This window comes from Protopterus annectens, chromosome 17.part0, assembly GCF_019279795.1.
Source record: "Protopterus annectens isolate FY-2018-M chromosome 17.part0, PAN1.0, whole genome shotgun sequence".
Lineage (NCBI taxonomy): Eukaryota > Metazoa > Chordata > Ceratodontiformes > Protopteridae > Protopterus > Protopterus annectens.
Genome location: NC_056751.1, coordinates 150,558,598 through 150,580,642, shown reverse-complemented (window position 1 = coordinate 150,580,642; position 22,045 = coordinate 150,558,598). Strand labels below are relative to the sequence as shown.

The following is a 22,045-nucleotide window of genomic DNA, read 5'->3' as shown; positions in this document are numbered from 1 at the left end:
TTTATGGTAATGTCTGCCTTTACAAAACAGCAGAACAGTTTACAAGCTGTATTTAAATGATAGCATAGTATAGACAGTATTATCTGTCCTACCTAACTACAGTAAATCTACATAGTCCAAACTTGGATATGTAGATAATATCCATATCTATATGCATGTTATGTAATAACACTATTCCAGACTTAATTTTTCTCTGCAGATCATAATCGCCAATCCCCTTTTCCTATTTTTTAGTTGGTGTTGGGGTGTCATGTTAACTGTCTCAATCTGTCTCGATTGAATGCCACATGTCTGCTTTCTTCGACACTTAAGTGACACTCATGCCTGAGTATCGCAGATCTTCTCTCACAACCCACCCACTTCTTTGCTGGGAGCCCTCATTTTCTCTTTCCTCCTTCCTGTCTGTTCTCAGTCTTCTTCACCAGATTGTCTTCTGCTTTTCTGCACATACCCGATCCACCGTAATCTGTTCTTTGATCTTTTCTGCAAATGGAACTACTTTGGCTTCTGCTCTTATGCCATAATTTCTTTGCCTGTCCCACAGTGTCACCCTACTACCCTTCTCAGACACTTCATTTCCATCACCTTTGGCTTTCTCATCTGCTCGGCATTTACTGTTCAAGTTTCTGGACCATACAGTAGTACTGGTTGCACCACTGTTTTGTGTACCTTACTTTTCAGCTTGTTAACATTCTTCTGTCATATACTACATCTGACACTCTATGCCAGTTGGCTGCAGCCCCTCTGATTCTAGCTTTGACTTCATTTCAGACTTGAGACTACAACCAACTCAAGCAGATGGGACTTTGGCTTAACATCTCATCTGAAGGATGACGCACTCAAGGAGTGCAGCAACCTCCCTTTATGCTGCACTGCAAGTGTCTAATCAATCTGCCTGGTGTGAGAATATGCATACATTTCCAGATTTTCGATCCCCTTTGGTAGAGTTGGATGGGTTAACTTTTGTCCTAGGTCATGACAGTCTAGCTGTATCCAGTTTTGCCAAGGCTCTTCATTTTGTACAGAAGGACAATTTCAGTAGAGCAAGTGTCATGTCTGCAGCTTTTTTTTTTCCCTTTCTTTTCTTCTTGACATCCTTGGATGATATCTGTCTGGCTGCTACTTGGTCTTCCATTATCCTTGCAAAGTTATATGAAATGGATGATGTATCAAGGTCTAAGCCTTCATATGGGGCCACTGCCGGATGCTTTCCTGTTGCACAGGATGGCCTTTCTCTTGACAGGAAGTTGTGTACATTTCAATCTTGTATCATTTGTATCCTTTTCTAAAAATCCCACTTCCTGTTTTTATCTTTATGATATCATTTATTACTTGAAATATGGTTGGATTATACTTTGATTACCATTTTTAGTAATTGCTTTTTTTTTTGGCAAGAATTAAATTTAATAAGGCTTTACTATGTCTAAGTAATTCAGGTTCAGTATCTCAGCTCGTACAAATCTTTTCCTTAATTACACCCATTTGCTCACCCAGTATTTCTGACGAGTACTATGTGGGGAAATTTTAGTGTCTGCCATCTAGTTACCCCCCCCAAAAAAAAAATTTCCCAGTTATCTCTTTCTTCCCTATCGTACCTCCAGCATTTGCCATCTACTGGAGGAGAAATTCCTTGGAGTCTGCCAAAAATACCTATGCAAACGCTTCCAAGTAAATATCTTGCATCTTTTAGACTATGTTGCATTATTTGGGCGCCATACATATTTCCTCCCAGTGTTTCTTTGAGAGTTGCTTATCCAGTCTCAATTTCCAGTCTTTTCTGATTTGATTATATGATATTGTGCATCATTTTATCTGCCTAGCAGCCTCTCTTCTATATTAAACTAAAAACTCCACTATTCCATGGTTCATTTTAGGATTTCCCAATCCCTTTCTCTTTGTCAGGGATTGATGATCAGTTAGCCAGGGAAAGCAGTTTCTAGCCTGTAGTCCAAATATTTTCTTGGCCTCTTCCCCTTTCTGTTACCCCCCCCCCCCCTAACTGTTCCCAATACTTTTGGTTCCTTTGCCAGTTTCCTCCAGTAAATTCCAGCCCCCCTCTGGCCTCGCTGTAACCCTAATTGTAGTCATCCCGATCAACAGAATCTGTTTTCTAGTGTTGGCTTTAGTTCATAGAATACTTTCTGCATATTTTGTATGACTCCTGCTGCTAAGGATCTGCATCAAAAATCGCTCTCCTTATTTCTTGAATTACCTGCTTCATCGTCATCCCTTTCCACTTTGAATTGTAACTTTCTGTTCATATTATGTATTAGTCCAATGACCCGTTTTCCCATTTTGCACATGGGATCGGGGTGTCACTTCTGCAGTGATGATCATCTTGAGCCAAGATTTACAATGCTGGGTGGCTAGAATGTCCCTTCAAATTGGGCAGTCCACCTTGTTCTAGTGGAAGTATCAACTTATCCCACTTGACTGTTGCTGTCTTCCCCCTCCCAGATAAAATCCTTCAACCATATTAATTGCCATCCACGACCTCTACTCTGATTGGGAAAAAAATGCGTGACCTGTGCATAAAACTTCTTCTTGTTCTTGTTCTTCTTCTTGTTCTTCTTGTTCTTCTTTTGCCACAGCGGATCACCTTGTCCGCACATTGAATGGCAGTGGAGTTTTACGGTGTCGAGTTGCCAGCCCGGCGCCCAACCTTCCACAGAAGGCACACTCACACACACCTAGGGCCAATTTAGAGTGTCCAATCCACCTGCAGCATGTCTTTGCGATGTCTGAGGAAACCCACGCGACCACAGGGAGGACATGCAGACTCCGCACAGAAGGCACCCCAGCCGAGGATCGAACCGGAGAACCTCTTGCTGTGAGGCAGCAATGCTAACCACTGCACCACCGTGGCCGCCCTGTGACCTGTGTATAAAACTAAAGGGACTAAAACATTTTTATTGCTTGTATCATGTTTTCCATATCCATAAACAAGAACTTCCAGTTTCTCAGTTGAGTCCCTTATTCCTTAGTCGGTTCTCAATATAACACAAAGGGGGAAGGGGACATCCCTGCCCAGTTCCTCTGAGGCACAACTTATCATAGAGGAACCCTCCCACTTAAATTTTTTTTAATCAAGACCTACCAACGACAGTGGCATTTCCTTACAATCTGCTTCCCTCTGGATCATTGTTCGATTAATGCTGTCAAATGTATGCCTTTGTTCCACAAAACTACATTAATCCGTATCGATCAACTTTGGCAACACCTTTGCCATTCATTTAGCCATTATAGACGTAAGCACTTTATAATCCTGGTTTAAAATTGAAGTGGGCCTATATGAAGCTGAATCTGATTGGACTTCATCATCTTTGGTATTGTAGCCGCCACAGCTTTTTTCCAGGATGTAGGTGCTTCCCTTCCTTTTAAAATACTATTTAACAAAGACCTCCAGATCTTGATCACTTTCTTCCCTCCTAGTTTCCAAATTCCACTGGAATACCTTCTAATCCTGGAGACTTTCCTGGAGATTGGTTATATATCACCATATCTCCTCTCATCCTATTTTAAATGTTGATTGTGGGGCCTCATCTACCTCTAACCTTGGTGCATGTAAGTCTTCCATAAATATTTCCATTTGTGCTTTTTGTTTATATCCACATTTCTCTATTTTATACAAATTTTCATAAAAAATCTGAAATATCGCTAGAATCTCTAAAGGATCTCTAGTTATCTTTCTTGTTATAGGCACTCCTTAAGTTTGGAAACAACCCTTTTCTAAGACCCTTGTGCTAAAAGTTTTTGTTCTCTGGAGTTCTCAACAATCTTTCTAAAGTCGTACATATTATCCAGGTATTCCCTCTTTTCTTTAACACTTTGCAGTCGCACCTTTTATTTATTTATTTTTCCTTTGTTCGGTGATACTCCCTTTATTCTGCAGGACTTTAATCTTTGTCAGTGCCCGTCTAAGTGATTCTTTTATTTCTACCTTGTTTTTCAACTCGACTTTAATTTTGTCCCACTCACTTGTTATAACCTCTGAATAATTTTCTTTCTTAATCATTCCAGAATACATTTCCAGTACCCAATAATTAAATTCCTCTCTTTTTAACAGACTGGTGGGGAGGTGCCAGTGTCTCATTTTTATTTCATTGCCCTTAATTTTTCTCTCTTCTATTATTGGCACATTATCTGATTGGATGTGTGTCATAGCTCACAATTAAATGTCCATGTTCCTGCAAAATTTCTGTCTAGACTAGCCCAGCTATCGTACCTTGGGGAATAATATATAAATTCTGCCAGAGTTCCAAATCAAATTCCAGTTCCTGCCTATAAGTAATATTCCCTGCTGAAAGCTGATTATTTATCTCAAAATTTTAAGCTCCTTAATACCAGGTTTAGGTAGAATATAAATAGCCAGCATAATCCTCCCTCCCTTTCCAGTAGCCCCTTATCACAAATCTACCATTATCTTTTCCTCCCTCTTCTATCAATATTGGAGCTCTAAAGTACCCCTCTTTTCCTTTGTTCCTGATATTCTGCTGAATATCCATTCTTTATCAAATTCACATGCTCCTTTCTTTCCAAATGTGTCTCCTGCAGCATTGCTATTTGCACTCTGCATTTCTTTATATAATTCAGCATTCTTTCCTTTGTTTTCTATACACACAAGACCATTCACATTCCAAGATCAACATGGAAAGTGTCACCATTATGATAAAGGGTTATTATAGTTTTCACCTATTATCTGACGGCATTTGTAGACCTCTATTTCTAGCTTTTGTGATGCATGTACCCACTAATGTTTAGCAGGCTGATCTTTTATTCAGTTGTTTCTTGTCCTCTCCATTTGAACCTAACCACATTTTGTCTTAATAAAAACCCTCAAAAACATAACCTATTAACTTGGTACTAACATCTCCGAACAATGAAGTTTAACTATCCTAATAAAAACAGTTGCCCCAGATGGGCAGTTGCGCACGTACAGGCCATAAGATTCATGTTGTCGACTGTGCTCTTGCATAATTACACAAATTGCTGTCTGTTTTATCTTTTTCTCCTTCCCAGATGTGAAAAACTTGCTTGCTTTTGGAAAAGATTGACTTGTAGCGTCAAAGAAACCAGTGCTCTGACTTTTTATAGCCCTATAATCAGCTTGTCTCCTTAGAACTTAAAGAAAAATTTAGCCCTCACCTGCAGGCTTCTGAAGTCATACTGATCAATTATTGCTAAAGGAAAACTTTCATTGCATTCACTGTTCTCTTATTTACTTCTTTCCACTCTAAGCTTGTTACTAGATTAAGCCAAATGGCCTTAATTAAGGCATTCAGGTATGCAGAAGTAAGAAAGAGCATATTGGATCTATATGTTATGATTTGTGTACTTTTACACCCCAATCACCCACCTCAATAAAGACTTCTGTTTGCTATCTTTATTACATTCTATGATATCTGGAGATGCTTTACTAAATGACACACGCTTTTCATTATCTAAATTGCATAGAAATACTAATAAGAACAAATTGTTTTTCCTTCCTTAGCCTTCATAATATTAATGTAGTCTGTTCTTTCCACTTTCTGTGGTGCAGCAGAAAAACTTGGGTTTTCATTCTATGCTCTTTCCTCTAATTCTACCTTTTATGTTTGCAGTTATATCAGGTCCTCCTGAATATCTGTTTAAAGATTCTTCCATTTTCTAGCACTTTGAGTTGAATGTACTTCAACATTCAGCTCTGAGCACATTTGACTCTGTTTTTCCACTAGAATACTGGAAGCCCAGTCTTGCTCTGAAAGGTGGAGCTTGAGCCTATATTTGCTGAATAGTTGCTAATCAGTGTTTTCTGTTCACCTTTTCTAGTGTGTTTTTTTTTTTTTTTTTTTTTTTTTTTTTTTTTCTTCTTCAGGCTTTCTTAGTTTCTACTTTGCTGGCATCCTGGCCAGTAACTGAATTTTCTTAAGTGGCAGAGTTCTTCGTCCTTGTATCCCAGTTTCTTTTTTCACACTGGGATGGCCGAAGTTAAGATGTTGATCAGTGTGCAGTCATCCTTGGAAGTCCATGATTTTTGCTTTCTTGATGTACAGCTCTTCAAAGTGAATTTGTAGTCTTCACTGCACTTCATTAATTGAACATCTGCCCGAAGGCATTTATAAGCCTAGCCAGAATATGTTGGCTTTCGCCACCCCCTTAGATTAGTTCCCTGTGCCTCTGTCCAGCAGAGCCACTGAAGTGATCCCCGGGGTAAACTTCGTTTCCCATCCACTCGTCAAGGTTTCTCTTGAGTGTTAGTGAGGAACTCTGTCTAATGTAGATTGGAATCTTGTTCCAGAGCATGGGAAGTCTCCGTGACAGGAATCTATCCCTCCAGCACGTCCTATTTATTGTTGTGGTGAGGTTTAGATCCCTAGAGAGTGTGGCCAGAGGGGATAAGCTTTTCTTTAGGTGGAGCATGTCGATCAGTTCCGGGTTGGGCATGGCCTTGTATGTCAGGCAGAGTCACCTCTGAGTAGGTGGTATGCAACCAAGTACAGCTGGAGTTTTTTTCAGTCGAGCTGCATAGGGCATCTGTTTGAGGCCAGTGATCCTCTTGGTGAGGTACTTCTGTGGTTTTTCCAGCTGTTGCAGGTCTTGTAAGATGCATCCCAAATGGGGCGTTTTACTCTGTGATGGGTCTGATTAGTGATGAGTAGAGGGGCACAATGACCTCTCCTTGATCTGGATTGAACCCTTTTGTGATCAGGTGTGCCACGTAGAAGGATTTTGTAACCCCTTTGGCAATGTGATTATCAAAGGAGAGTTTACTATCTACTTGGATCCCCAGATCCTTTATTACATCTTCCGTATTTAGGGGACTACCGCCTATGTGGTAGTTTGTGGGTATTTTGTTTTTTCCAAAGGGGAGGATTATGCACTTTTTGGCATTTAGCTTGAGGCAGTGATTTTGACACCAGGTGTCCGTCTCAGTGAGACCCTTTTGGAGGATTTTATTACGTCTTCCGTATTTAGGGGACTACCACCTATGTGGTAGTTTGTGGGTATTTTGTTTTTTCCAAAGTGAAGGACTATGCACTTTTTGGCATTTAGCTTGAGGCAGTGATTTTTGACACCAGGTGTCTGTCTCAGTGAGACCCTTTTGGAGGATGTCTGTGTCAGCCAGAGACTCAATTATAGCCCCTATTCTGCAGTCCTCTGCGAACTTGGTCAGCCATAGTCCACCTGCGCCTCTGAGAAGTATATGCCGAATAGGAGGGATCCTAGGACTGAGCCCTGGGGAACACCACTTGTAACCGGTTTAGAGTCAGACCTAGCTCCCGCAACTCTTACCATGTGGGCTCTGTCTGTGAGCCGGTTGGCTACCCATCTTGTGACGTAGGGGTTTATGTTCAGGCTGGTGAGCTTGTCTGTAATACCAGAATGGGGAATGGTGTCAAAGGCCTTTGCGAGGTCTAAGTAGGCTGTGTACCACCTTTCCCTCGTCTGTAGCCTTGGTAACTGTCTCAAAGAAGTCCACCGGGTTTAGGAGGCACGATCTGCCCTTAAAGCCGAACTGGGTAGAGTCCAGTGTTTGGAGGTTCCCAATGTCTCTGTTAATGAGTTCCATAATGATGTGCTCCATAGCCTTGCAGACCAAGCTAGTCAGGGTTGTAGGGCGATAGTTCCTGGGGTCTGTTGTGGTTCCACCTTTGTGGAGCGGAATAACCGTTGCTGTGCACCATTATATGGGTACATAACCTGTGGAGAGGTTGAGTTTGAACAGTGTGTTTAGGTGAGGGGTTAGTTCATCTTTGAGCTTGTGTAGGACGTGGCCTGGGACTCCGTCCTGTCCCATTGATGCTGTGTTTTTGGCTTTGGAGAGGGCTGTTTTAACCTGAGTGATTTCAGGAGCTCTACATTCTTCTGGTATGGTTATGGACCCTTTTGGGGGTGAGAGGGGGGTGAAGTTTGCGCTGAACCTGTCTGCCAGGATGTTGGCAATATCGGTCGGTTCAGTGTATTTTGTACCATTCTGCACCAACTCCGAGCAGATCTGAGCATTGCCATTTAGATTATTGACATAGCTAAAGAATGCCTTGTGGTTATCTTTGGAGTCCTTGGCAATTTTTCTTTCGAAACTCGCACTGGATTTTATGAGGGATCGTAGTTTCTTGCTGATTTTGATCAGGGATATCTTCCCTTCTTGGGATTTTACTCTCTTCTGTACTAGTTTCCTCCTTCTGTTGTATAGCTTGTTTATGGCAGGAGTCCACCAGACTGGTCTCCTTTTCCTGGAGGAGTGAATCTTGGTTTTGCTTGGGTTAGCACAGTCCATGCATTCTTGTAGGTGCCCATAGAATGCATTAGTAAAGGATTTTGCAGCTTGGACAATGTTATCCTTTAGCATGGGGACTTTTAAACTTTCCACCTTTGTCTTAAGTAACGTGAAGTTTGCTTTTGAAAAGTTTTTCGCAGTGGTTTACTTGTCTGCGGGTGGGGGCAGAATGTGGATATCCAAAGTGATTTGTTTATGGTCAGATCTAACCAGTGAGGGGTTGACGTCTGGTGTGCACCACCAGTCGCCCATGGTGGTGATGACCAGGTCTAATATGTTGTCACCTCTGGGAGTGCTGACCAGTTGATTCAGGGCGTTTTGAGTGTATAAATTCTAGGAAATGTTGGGCAAGGGAGTTAGTATTTGAATAGTTCTCCCAATTAATGTTTGGGTAATTGAAATCACCCAATATTAGGGTGTTTGGTAGGACCTTTATATTTCCCAGTGTTTCCAGAAATGCGGAATGGGGGTCCTGGGACATGGTGGGTGATCTGTAGCAAGCTACAATTTGAATTGCACTTTTGCCCGTTGTTAGTCGCACGTGGATGATCTCTGAAGCATCGTGCTGTGCCACTAACCTGGAGGTGTTGGTATCCTTGATGAATATGGATACGCCCCTGCCTTTTGTATTTCGGTCCGAGTTCTGTGTCAGAAATGTATGGTATGAGTTGTAGCCTGGTAGTGCTGGAGTGCTCTCTGGAGCCTTAAACCAGTTTTCTGTTACTGCACATATATCTATCTTCTCCATACTGAGGAGTGCCTCGAGTGCGTGCATTTTGAGGTTTAGACTTCTGGCATTGAGTAGCATTACCCTCAGTTTTTTGTTACTTGTGCTATTTATGGCAGTGGGTTTCTTTTGAGCCTTGCCTAAAAAGGCACTATGGGGGTGGCAAGAGCCTTGGCCAGTATTCAAAAGCCTAAGGGTGACAGGTGCAAGCAGTCACTAGCGAAGCAGTGTGTCTTGTCGAGCATGTCATCCCAGGCGGACAGACACTGGATCCCCTTTGAATGACACTAGAAACTTAGCCAGTTGTTGAAATTGATAATTTTTTCTTTATACTGTGGTATCATTCTTGGTGAGGGCAGGATGCTGCCGGGTCATAACGATCTGGGCTACAAGATCAGAGAACTCTTCTATGTCTCTTTTCGTGTAGTCCACGGAGGTACTGCTCAGGTCATTCACACCAACATGGACAATGACAGAGTTGTATTTGTACTTGTTCTGGAGTGACCTGAGTGCTTGTGTTATGTGGCGGATCCTGGCACCCGACAGGCAGCTAACAGTAACCTTCTCCTTATTCAGCCTAGTGAGTGGGGCGTAAGTGTGCCTGACTATAGAGTCCCCTATTACTAGTATGTTGGGTATGTTATTTTGCCTTAAGGGCTGTGATTGCATGGCACATTGGTTTTGTGAAGTATGTGTTTCATGATTTCTGTTGGGGGGTGGAGGTTGCTTGGTTGTCTGCTTTGGAGGTCTCTGTTGCTTTTGCAGATTTAGAGCCTCAGAGTATGTTTTTGTGTATTTGTCTGTTTTTTGCCGGTGCTAGTTTAATGGGTCTATGTGAGACTGGTGGTGTGATGCAAGCATTTCCCTTCTCCTCTTGACTGTCTGATCCAGCCTTTGGTTGAGAGAGCTTATCCTCCAGTTTGGCTGTATAATTGCATCTCTCACATGTATTAATGTTTGGTGGTAGGAGGAGAGGGTTGTCTGTGTACATGAGGCAGTTGTAACATTGCCTCAAAACGCCCAGATTCACCAGTTGGACTGGAGCGTATGCCTGAAACTGCCCTTTGGACATGCCTGGATATGTACAGTGAACTGTTTTACTGAATGGCTTGTAAGGTTGAATAGAGAGCCTCCTCCTTCTGTACAGTATAGGAGGGTCTAGTGCTAGGGTTTATAAGTGCTTGCTATGAGTTTTGAGCAAGTGCTGGTCTGAGAAATTAATGGCTTGAGTGCTTAAGTTGAAAGTTTGTCTAGTTCCAAGGGAAAAACTGAAGAGGAGACTTTGTGGAGCCAGGAATAGTTATATCCTAGCTAACCGGCGCTGCCTGGCGTGCATAACTGGGCAAATGCGGTATTTATAGCTGGGAAATTAGCCCAAAATGGCCAATAAACTACTAATTTCTGGGCTGAAACAACTCCTCCAGGGACAGATAGTCTGCTCAAAGCTCCCCTCTCTCACAGGTGAGCAGAGAAACTTCCTTCTTTCCAGGTAAGGTATGGACAAACAGATTTGTAACACAGCCCTGAATTCAGCACTTAACCTGAAAACAACAATTTTTTTTTGTCAGAAAATAAAGCAGAAACGATCAAAAAAACTCTTTAAATGCACAGAAAAGGATACTTGTAATATATCTCAGATCAGAGTTGTAGTCAATGCCACTAGTAATAAAGTAGGAAGAAACACAAATACAGTAAAAGCAAACTTTTTATATATATATAAAACGATAGAAGACGAACAACTGATTTAAACAAGTTACCCAATTAACCAGAAAAAGCTCAAAACTGAGCCCAGAGTATAAGTCAGTCTGTGTAGTCCCGCATTACTTTTAAGCAACCGGAGCAAGATCTAATCTTGCCAAGGTCTAGAGATCATGAGTAAGTGAAGTACTGCTTAACTACTGCTGTCTGTTCCTGAGCTTAAAGGGGTGCAGGAGGTTTGCCTCCCACAAAAATATTTCTTTTCAGTGATTTTAGATATTTTTGAATGATTATTTAATGTAGACCCTAGTGTGTGTGAATGTTGTTGTGCCTTTCGGCTTTTCCCGGTTAGGGGTCGACACAGCGGAACTCTGGTCCACTAAATGTAGTATATACTATACTATATATACATACATAGTATATAATATACTATAAATATACTATAGTATATAGTGTGTATATGTGTGTGTGTATATATATATATATATATATATATATATATATATATATATATATATATATATATATATATATATATATATATATATATATATATATTATTATCCAAGTGTGTGTATAGACTTGGACACACCGTATTGGCAAGCATATCAGTTGATTTGATACCTTATTAGTATAACTTCAGTTAATAGATTGACTGATAACAGAAACTATTGATAGACCCTGCCCATCTTTTTGTCTTGATTATAACACACATGAATTGTTGAAATTAACTTTGAGACAACTATCAAACATATGCTGTGTCACATATATTTTTGTGGGAGCTGTCAAAATTGGTTCAATATAATAGCGCGACTTGTATTTTGGCTAGTTATGAGAGTTTGTGAGTATGTTGCTGGTTAAGTTTTAAATCATAGTTGTAAAGCTTGAAATCAACTCCACTAGTTTCATGGTTTGGAATTTGATGACTTAGAATACACTTCAGCATTACCATTATCACTTTTTAACATCAGACAAGTGCAGAAATCTGTGGGACTGAAAGTGCAACTTTGGTATGTTTAGTACAATGTTGCATATATAAGGGTGCTATAGGGAAAAAGCCATGTAAAATATTTTACATAGGTTTCCGTTCAGTATCTAACCTTCAGTTTTTTTTTTATTTGCTTCTTCTGTTTTTCTGCAACCCTGCCTGATTTGACCATTGCATTCCTTGCTCCCCAACCCCCCCACTTTTATCTGAGGAGGAGTGATGCGGGTTCCAAGCAGAATCCAACTCCATCTCCTAGAAGAGAGCAACTTTGTGGTCTACAACCCCTAAGACTTGGTATTTTCCTCTTTAAGGGGGGTGACATGATGGCAGAGGGGTGTGGGATGGCCAACATCTTACATGTTGCTAGGGGTGGAATTTTGAGATATTGGTAAGTAAAACTGTATCTCAGCAGAGTGACAGACATTAGATTGCCTTAGACATGTCATCCAGGTTGAAGTAGCCACTAAAGCATGCCCCACTTCAACTCCACCTAGTTCACTAACCCATTGATCTACTTTGGGTCTCTGGGTTGCAGTCAGAACTTCATCCCATTACGCCATCTCTATATTAAATAGCAAAATTTTAGCAAAATGGAGAGCAACTCCAGTGTCTTTACTTTGTCGCCTTTTTTAATGTAGTTTTTTTTGTTGGTAAATTGCAAAGAAAAAACAAAGTGAGTCTGGGGATTAGTTTATTCTGATCTGTTTGTTTTTAGACCCTGGAAGCATGAACTTGTTAAATTTATACTCCTTGCAGGATAGCATAAGGCGTGGACGTCCAAGAGCAGAAATGGTTCGAGATCTGATACACGAAGGAGAGCATTCCTCTAGTCGGATCCGTTGTAACATCTGCAGTCGTGTGTTTCCAAGAGAAAAGTCTCTTCAGGCACACAAAAGAACACACACTGGTAAGAGCTTTATCACGTTTTAGGTACAAACGTGTGTAAATTTTCTTGCCTCTCTTCCTTTTTTTCCTCCTCACTGACCATAAGCCTATTTCTTCACTTATCTGTTCATTCATTAACCCAACCTTAATGGTTAACTGCCACTGTGAATGCAAGAGTGAGCCAACAGTGGACATTCATCCAGGTAGTAGGGTGTTTGTGTGTGCTAACCTCCACTGACTGTTTCCTGCTGAAGTGAGGCATGTAATGCTGGGCTTAGAGATTCAGAAATGCTTATCCATTTAACTGTGGAAAGCTACTTTGTAGGCCTAAAGCACCTAGTCCTTTCCTGGAACTAACTGTTGCTACTCAACTTGCACTTCCTTAAGTGGTGTTAGTAAAACAACCCAGATCAACCCCCCCTTTGGCCTGTTTTATTGCAATAGGGGCATCATTCATGTGAGTTGTGGAGCTGGCATGCATGTACTGGTAATTCAGATTAACAAAATGTCGCTGTGGTTATAAAAATATGTGACGTCAGAGAACATTGGTTGGAGGAATAGTCAGGACTGAGTCAGTTTTGAGACCATTCAGAGCACACCACTTTCTAGGCTACTGACTTCCTCCATAGCTTGTATCTTTAATGTGCTGCTGCTGTTTTAGAATGCTGCGTCTCTTTTCCTTCTAGGAGAGTGTGGACGTTTTGCCCAAGGCTGCCTCTAAATTTTGAGATTTAAAATAAGAAGCTTGGCTTGATAGTTTTGTGATTGTTTTTATTAAATACTCTGTTTTCATTTGTTCTTGTCAGGCATTTTTTTTTTTTTTTTTGTCATTTTATTCTGTTGTCTTGCTTTGTATTTGGCCTTTTGACCTAAAAATAACTTGTAATTAGGTGTAATTGTGCTGTAAAAGTGTCAGCTTGCACATCCAAAATCATGGTGAGTGTTTCACTTAATTATACACTGCTGAAAGGTGGATTTGTGTTGAGTTGGAGATGCGAGTGGTTGATACCTGCACACTCGCGTTTACCAGTATGAGGCATAATGAACTTTTTAAACTTTTCCTTATTTCAGGTGAAAGACCTTACCTTTGTGACTATCCAGATTGCGGCAAAGCCTTTGTACAAAGTGGTCAGCTGAAGACGCACCAGAGGCTACACACAGGAGAGAAGCCTTTTGCTTGTTCTGAAAGTGGTAAGTTGATATGAATTGGAACTGTAAATATGATTTTTGATTGCTATGATTGTTAGTCTTGTTCCTTACCAATGAACTCTTGGCTGCCAAATTGGGTTTTCTGCTAGTCCATTCTCGGCACTCTCCTTTACTATGTCCCTCCTGAAAGTGTAGATTAGGCTTGTCATAAAGGTTATTGCTGCTAAAAAATTTATAACAACTGGCACATAGTTGCAGAAGGATGGCTGTCCCCTAGCTTGAACTTGAAAAGTTTGATGCCCTTGAGGGTGGAGTAATGCAATCCCTTAATTTTACATGGATGTCTGTAAAACAGTACTCTATCTCCTGTCTCCTTTTGTATACAGAAGCAGATAACTGATCCCGGTTTGCTGGTTTCCCATTTTGACTATGCTTAGAAAATGTACCTTTATTAGTACTGATGTGTGCTGTGTATGTATGTGTTCAACATGGTTGTAATCGGGTAATTAAAATAAAAACTGAAGAGCTGCCCAAAGAAAAATCGATGTAATCACAACAAAAAAATGCAATGTTTTCTGCTGCTTTTTGCTTTTGCTCACTGTTGGATGGTGACAGTTGTGGTTCCATTTTTGTTTAGTATGGATAAGGATGCAAACTAATTAAATTAAAAAGTGCCTGTGCGCCTGTGTGTGTGTGTGTGCGCGCGCCTGTGTGTGTGTGCGCGCGCCTGTGTGTGTGCGCGCGCGCCTGTGTGTGTGTGCGCGCCTGTGTGTGTGTGCGCGCCTGTGTGTGTGTGCGCGCCTGTGTGTGTGTGCGCGCCTGTGTGTGTGTGTGCGCGCCTGTGTGTGTGTGTGTGTGTGTGTGTGTGTGCGCGCCTGTGTGTGTGTGTGTGCGCGCCTGTGTGTGTGTGTGTGTGCGCGCCTGTGTGTGTGTGTGCGCGCCTGTGTGTGTGTGTGTGTGTGTGTGTGTGTGTGCGCGCCTGTGTGTGTGTGTGTGTGCGCGCCTGTGTGTGTGTGTGTGTGTGCGCGCCTGTGTGTGTGTGTGTGCGCCTGTGTGTGTGTGTGTGTGCGCCTGTGTGTGTGTGTGTGTGCCTGTGTGTGTGTGTGTGTGCGCGCCTGTGTGTGTGTGCGCCTGTGTGTGCGTGTGCCTGTGTGTTTGCCTGTGTGTGCGTGTGCGCCTGTGTGTTTGCGCCTATGTCTGTGTGTGTGCGCGCCTGTGTGTGTGTGCCTGTGTGCCTGTGCCTGTGTGTGTGTGCCTGTGTGCGTGTGTGTGTGCGCCTGTGTGTGTGCGCCTGTGCGTGTGCGCCTGTGTGTGTGTGCCTGCCTGTGTGTGTGCCTGTGCGCCTGTGCGCCTGTGCGTGTGTGTGCGCCTGTGTGTGTGTGCCTGCCTGTGTGTGTGCGCCTGTGTGTGTGTGCCTGCCTGCGTGTGTGCCTGTCTGTGTGTGCGCCCGTGTGCCTGTCTGTGTGTCTGTCTGCGTGTGTGTGCCTGTCTGCGTGTGTGTGCCTGTCTGCGTGTGTGTGCCTGTCTGCGCGTGTGTGCCTGTGTGCCTGTCGGTGTGTGTGCCTGTCGGTGTGTGTGCCTGTCGGTGTGTGTCATGTGGAGAATGTACTGTCTTCAAGCTGTCTACCTTGGGAGGGAGGAAACCTGTCTTAAGCTTGAGCCCTCTTCACTTCCAGAGACTTTGACAACATCCCTGTCTCAGTTTTGACACCCCCCCCCCTTTAAACCATCCATATTAAGAAAGAAGCTGTCCCATTTTGAGTAAGAGGCTGCTGACCTTTCAAAAAATGTCTTTTAGACATCTCTTTCCCTGATGGTTTCTCTATGTGGGAGAGGTGTACCTGTTTAAGACACAGTGGTATCTCATCACTGGCTTCTGAGCCGCAGTTGAAGTGAAGACCCCTAGATGTCATTATGCAAGAGAGAGAGCTAGACCACACCTAATCTGGAGCAGGACCCCCCCCCCGTGTCCTGAGATGTAAGTGAATGGAGAGGGCTAGAGGCAAATGGGTACTGGACATCCATTGTAATGGTTCAGGCCAGTTAGAGAGACTAAGACAAGTTCATGGAGACAGAGCAAAGCATTCAAAGCTAAGGTTTTTCTGATGACCCCTTTTTGGACCCACTAAATATGATGCCCTCTGAGGCTTCATCTCTTAGGCAGGTCTTTTTTTCTCTGTCTCTCTTTCTCCCACCTCATTTAGACATCCACTTTTTTGCTTCCATTTTAGATGATGGCTCGACTCCAGTCATGCAGGCCTGTCTTCATAGCTCCTATTGGCTTGAACTGTAACAGTGGGTATCTAGTACCCTTTGTTTTACCTGTAGTGCTCTCCATTCACTTCCATCTCAAGACATTAGGATTGGGGGTCCTGCTTTACCACCATACTATCTGATGAAATTGTATGGTGATATAGTAAAAAGGTGAGAGTAAAAGGATGATTATTTGGAGTCCTTTTAAACGCACACAATGCTAGGAACCCCTAAAGTCCCACTGCCTTAGTGGTTTTCAGTGGTACTGACCTCATGCATGAAGGACTGAAGCACAGAGGACTTTATGCATGTCCAAGCCACTAGTGGTTGCAAGGTGGTTGAAGGGTGAGAGCTGTCAGGATGATGGTGCACAGGCTGTTTCGGAAAGGTGGGGGGCATGGGAGTGTGCAGGGGAAATGTAGAAAGGTGTTGCCACAGGCAGCCAGTGTAAGCTGTACAGAATTAGTGCAGTGTGGGATTAATGTGATTTACTTGGAGCTTGTGCTACTTTAAAAGTACAAGTGATCAATCTGTGTTTTAGGTAGCCCTGGTTAAAGGAAACTGTAGAAGTTAATGTGAAAGGAGCTTGTATTCTACTAGATGATGGACGAGTCAAAAGCAGAATGATTGGTTTAGGGTCCGGTCCACAACTTTAATTTCTGCTTTAGACTTGAGATGAAATCTAAGTTATCTGATCCTAATGCCAAGAAATCTAGAATTATATGGACCTTTGGTGAATCCTTTATATGTTGGAATGAGTTCATCTGCCAGCAAAAGCCGAGCTTAGTCGCAACAAAGTAAGCACCAGGTGTGCATTCTTTGGAAGAAACTGATTTCTGTGTGGTAGGACAGGCTTGCCTCCACGGCCTTTTAGTCATCCAGAGAAGCATAATTTAGGTCAGATGCCCAGATCTGCTACAGCAGACATTGTTTAGCATGAGAACTTGCCGTCTTAAAGCACTCTGTTTTATAAAGAGTATAATGCTAATTGATTCAATGCCTTTCCTCCAAGTTGGCAGGATTGTCACCACTTGCCCTTTCATTCCACAAAAGGGACGTACGAGGCAGTTAAGGCCAGGATAGAAGACTTGGGACTCCTGTAGATTGATAAGCTAATTTGTCACTTGCCCTATCCTCTGAAAGGTAGAATGGGCTGAGTAATTCTGGGGTGACATTTAAATTCTGTACTGAGACAACTAAGGATTAGAATGCTGTATTAAGGGGAAAAACTGGCTCCATTGCCAAAGGTTATGAATAGAGAGACATACCCTTAACATGAGTTTCCAGCTTTACATTTCAAAGTTGGTAACCAGAACAGTCCAAAATCCGTTAATGGACCATTTCGTAGAGATAGACCCATTTTGCTCAACTTGTTAATCCAGTACTTGACAAGAGCATAGTACAACCATATGTTCGTGTTGTTCACTGCTGCAGTAGCTTTGGCTATTTGGGTTTATACCCTGCATAGGCCAGCTTCCAAAAATTCATAGCGCCTTCCAAGTACTCAAACTGTCAGCTCGAGCTTCTTTCTAACGCAGCCATATGGCATACTGTTACTACAGCTAGGGTTAAACAATCCAGATTTATTCCTCTACAGTCTGCTCTTATTTTACACTAATTAAAGAATAGACAAATACATACTAAAAAGAAAACTATAATCCTATGACATGGCTAGCAAAACAATGGAAGATCCTAACTAAAAAGATCACTAGGTTAAAGGCCCTTGGCTATCAAGACAGGCTTGAAGCAGTTTTCATATAGCCAGTTTCTCTTGGGTCTAGAATTCCATGCTGTTAAGGACCCAACCCCCTAGATCTCATACACTTCTACAAAACAAGTGGCGTCACAAATGCTTGAACTAGAGATTTGAATCTCCATTAAGAAATAAGGCGTGCTGGCAGAGCAGCTTTATTATGCAACACTTCCCCGTATTTGCTGTAATCTTCCATCACATATAAAATAGTGTTAGCCTTTATTACTTTTCAAACTTTGATTATTGGATGGATGCCCCTAAATTCTTCCTGGGCCTGACTTCATCTCCTTTTTGTAGGAAATGAAATGCCTTAAGAGGGTGATATTGGCAAGATGATTATTGTCCGTGGAATAATCTGCCTTGTAAACCATGTGAATCTATAAATTGCAATGTAGGCCACAGGCCTCTCTTTCGAGTGAACAGCACATAAATCTCCAAGATATGTTGGCTGTCTGAGACTAGGGACTCTGTAGACAACACAGCGATTTAATGTTTTATTTCAGGAAATTGGAGAGGTATCCAGTTTCTGTCCCCTCTGCAGTTTTAAGCCTAAAAATTAAGACCAAAATGGTGGATATTATGATGAGCACAGTACCAGTGTTAGAACCTTACCATAAGTGTAGATACTATATTCATTGTTGCAGTCAAAGTACCTTCTCTTCACACCCTTGTTCTCCTGGTTCTTTGCTTTCTGAGCACCTTGTGGTAGGATGACTCTAGGTTTCTATCTGCACCTTTTGTTTTCTCTTCCTACCAGACCCCCCTCCCCTTTATCTAACTGTATTGCCTGGTCAAGGAGATTTAGGAACTCTAGGGTGGACCTGGGGCTCGGGGAACTTGCTGCCTAAGTCACTAGTGCTTTGGTCCTGTGGTCTTCAACCTCGCCTTGGCCTGGGCAAGAAATATAATGAAGATGGCATTTGCCAACACTTATCTTACCACTAATGTCTTTGTTCAGTGGTGGGGCTAGTTAGTAAAAGCCTGGGGGGGGTAGAGTAGTTAGTAAAAGCCTGGGGGGGTAGAGTAGTTAGTAAAAGCCTGGGGGGGGTAGAGTTCTAGAAGTCTAACCTGTCTGGGACTCCTAATAACTTGATTGATTTAAATTGGGACTGCAACAGTGAATATTCTCCAACATCGACCATTATGGTAAGACCAATACAACTGCACTTTTTGAAAAATAAGTCTCTAGAGGAGCCTTATCTGTGCTGTTGCAAGGCAGCTTTTAGTACAGTATCATCCACAGAGGTTTCTTTTGATTTTCAGTTGGGCACCACTTTTCATGTAGGCTGTTGCCATGTGGTCTATCCTTTGCACCCCATTTGTTTACAGAGGTGTTGTCTATTGTGGTAGAAGCCTTGCAATAGGACCACCATGCATTCCCCTGCCTGCGTAACTGGTTGTTGAAGGGTTTCTGGTAGCATCTGGGTTGGACATTTCTGTGATTATGTTCCTGAGACAGATTTGTATTTGCTTTGTCTGTAGTTCATGTAGCTAAACTTATTGCAAGTTATGATGTCTGATATTGCTGTACCTTTGTGGAGAGCCCACTTTTGCTTCTACTGTGGGTTAGGGAAAGTGTACCCAATGGCAAGAGGGCTGCACATTAGTTTTACTAGTACTACAGGTAGTCCTTCCATTTAAAGGCTACTGGAAAAAAGTCTCTCGATCAGATGGGCAGTCTTTGGATAAGTATATAAACAGATGGGTTAGTGTTCCTTTGCTGATGTGGGGGGTTTGGGAGTGCTTGAAGGTGCAAAGTTTCACGTCTATTTGTAAGGGAGGTGTGGTCTTTCACACGGTGTGGGTGTCCCGGAGGACTAACCAACCATTGGTGTCTGAATTTTCTTTAATCTGCTCATTCATCTTTACTGGTACAGAAACCCAAAGGAGAAAGTCTTTTTCATTAGAACGTGCGTAATTGCCTCAGGTTCTAGCCGATAGTGGAAGGTGCATGTGCTTAGGAGGACTGTGTAGTTGGAGTGCTCATCCCAGTGAGAGTGAAATGCTTTTTTGTTGACTAACCCAAATAATGTCCTGCCTTATCACTGCTTAAGTATACCTTATATGTGGGATATCTGCTGAGGATAGCCTAATGTAGCCTAATGTCCGGCCACCATACTGAAACCTTTACATCATCAGAGTGACTTACACCAGCCGTTTGCTGCCTGTGCAGGCATAGGGTGTCAAGGTGATATACGAATACTCAATCCCCAGAACTACTTGACTGCCATTCCAAATGTCACGTTTGAACTTTTCTCCAACACTTTTGCTGTGCTAGTTTTTCTGAGACCTTTACAGACGAGTGCCTCGTTGGTGTTCTTTCTCTTACCTTTCTTTGTTTGTTTTGTATTGAGTTCATGTCATCCAGGAAAGGGAAATATCAGTGTGGGAGGCAGATTCTCCAGTCAAGATCAACATGAAAAGAGCCTTTTATGTTTGTGCTACGCACAACCATACTCTTGTCAAGCCTTCTTTCCCAAAACTCTTCACAGCCTTCTGTCCTTGTCCATCTATCTAGAGAACAAACAACCTTAAGCTTTTGACTCAAGGTGCCATATCATAATCTGTGCAACTCTAGATTCAGGCAATTCTTAAAGAAATTTAAAATTTCTCGCTCATTTCTTCTGCTGTCCAGCTTCCACTGGATGTGTGTCTCAAGACAGATGAAAACTGTGAGGACCGGTTGTGTATTCCAGTTCCCTGTACCTGACCCAGTCAGAGGCCAGCATGAACCTGCTTCTTTCATGTCCTCCAAGGCTGTGCATACATCTGCCTTAGAGGTTTAGGGGGAACCCTGTATGATTTCTGAGGGGCCTAGGGGAATTTCCCTAGATTTTTATTTTGGTAAGAGATGCCTAGTACTCTTCAAGAATCTAGGCAACGCTCTGAACCTCCTAGATAAATCAAGACTGACATTCCTTTGAAAAAAGAAACAAAACTAAGCCTGTCCCTTTTAATTGCTAATTTCCATAAAGGAATAGCAGGATGACCCATGGATTGTTTAATTCATTTCTGGCCTTTAAAAAAAAAAAAAAAAAAAAAAACTTGGAGCTTATCTGTTTCTGCTACTACTTTGTCAACCACTCCCTCCAAAAGGCTTAGAGATGCTGCTTCCTTTAATAAGGAGTTGGATTCTGGGGGTGAATCCTTGGCTTATTCTGACATTCCTTCTCTCTTGGGCTATAGGTCAGAGGAAGAGGATTCCTTAACCCTAATTCTCCCTGGAGTTATTCCTTTGATGTGGTGTGTGTGTGTGTGTGTGTGTGTGTGTGTGTGTGTGTGTGTGTGTGTGTGTGTGTGTGTGTGTGTGTGTGATGGAGCACTTCAAGTGAGATTGTTCCCAAGCCTCTGCGACTCTGTAGAGGTGTTATGAGCTACTACAGATGGAATCTCCCACCTCTTCAGCTGATGTTCTTATGACTGCAACAGTGAATACACTCTAACATCTACATTTATGGCAAGTGTACACAAATGTACTTTCTGGTGCCTGCTGCTTTTCTGAATACCTTTTTACAGCTGCTTGTTTTGGCTCCTGACTCAGTCTCCTGCTCCCAAGAAGCCAGACTGCTTTTATAAGGTACTGGAGGCACTCTAGTACCTCTACAAGTATCCATCTTCAGACCCTGATGTAATATCTGTTTCTACAGACACACTTTCTAAACTTCTGTCCTCCTTCAAACTTCTGATAGGGATGGACAAGCTATGGAGAAAGTGGGGGAGGAGGGGTGTATACCTCTACTACAGTGGCCTTGTCCCAGCTTGGCGGTAGTCTTGTTGGGCATGCCTGATTCGTACAGTAAGACTGCTGCTGTTTCTTTGCTCGGCTCTATTTCTCAAGTGATTCGCCACTCTTATTAACTGTAGTTGTGATGCAGCTGCTAATGGTTCTCTCATGGAGAGAGATTCCTCGTTATATTTACAATCCTTTGCTGATGATAGTAAGGCTAAATTTTAGATTCTTCCTTGGATAACCAGAATCTTTTGGCACTGCTGCTGCAGCAGCACTGTTTAAAAACTTCACAAGGCAAAGTGAAATCTATGCAAGACATTAAACATATTTGTTTTCTTCTATCCCCAAATTTCAGAGGAACTATTCCCTCCAAATCTGCTCTGTGCAAAGGAGCCTCACTGAACCCCTAGAAGCAAGGTTTCCAATTAAGTTTTCTGATATGCCCACTCATACTTCTAAAGGCTAAAAGCCTTCCTTCCCCATTAAATCTGCTTATTTCTGACATTATCTCCCTTTCCCCTTGGCCAGATTCCCATTACCAAGGACTCTTGGGTGCTTTCCATTATTCAGCATGGTTATTTTATGGTATAGAAGTCCCTTCCTCC

At 42.3% G+C, this 22,045-nt stretch overlaps 1 protein-coding gene across 1 annotated transcript in view; it reads left to right on the top strand.

The window, feature by feature from the left end:
* The window catches only part of ZNF367 (zinc finger protein 367), a 67,957-nt gene that overhangs the window by 7,550 nt on the left and 38,362 nt on the right, over positions 1–22,045 (top strand). Inside the window, exons 2-3 of the mRNA XM_044059703.1 lie at positions 12,427–12,577; positions 13,627–13,746. Coding sequence (XP_043915638.1) covers positions 12,427–12,577; positions 13,627–13,746 — 271 coding nt within the window. The remainder of the gene's footprint in view (positions 1–12,426; positions 12,578–13,626; positions 13,747–22,045) is intronic.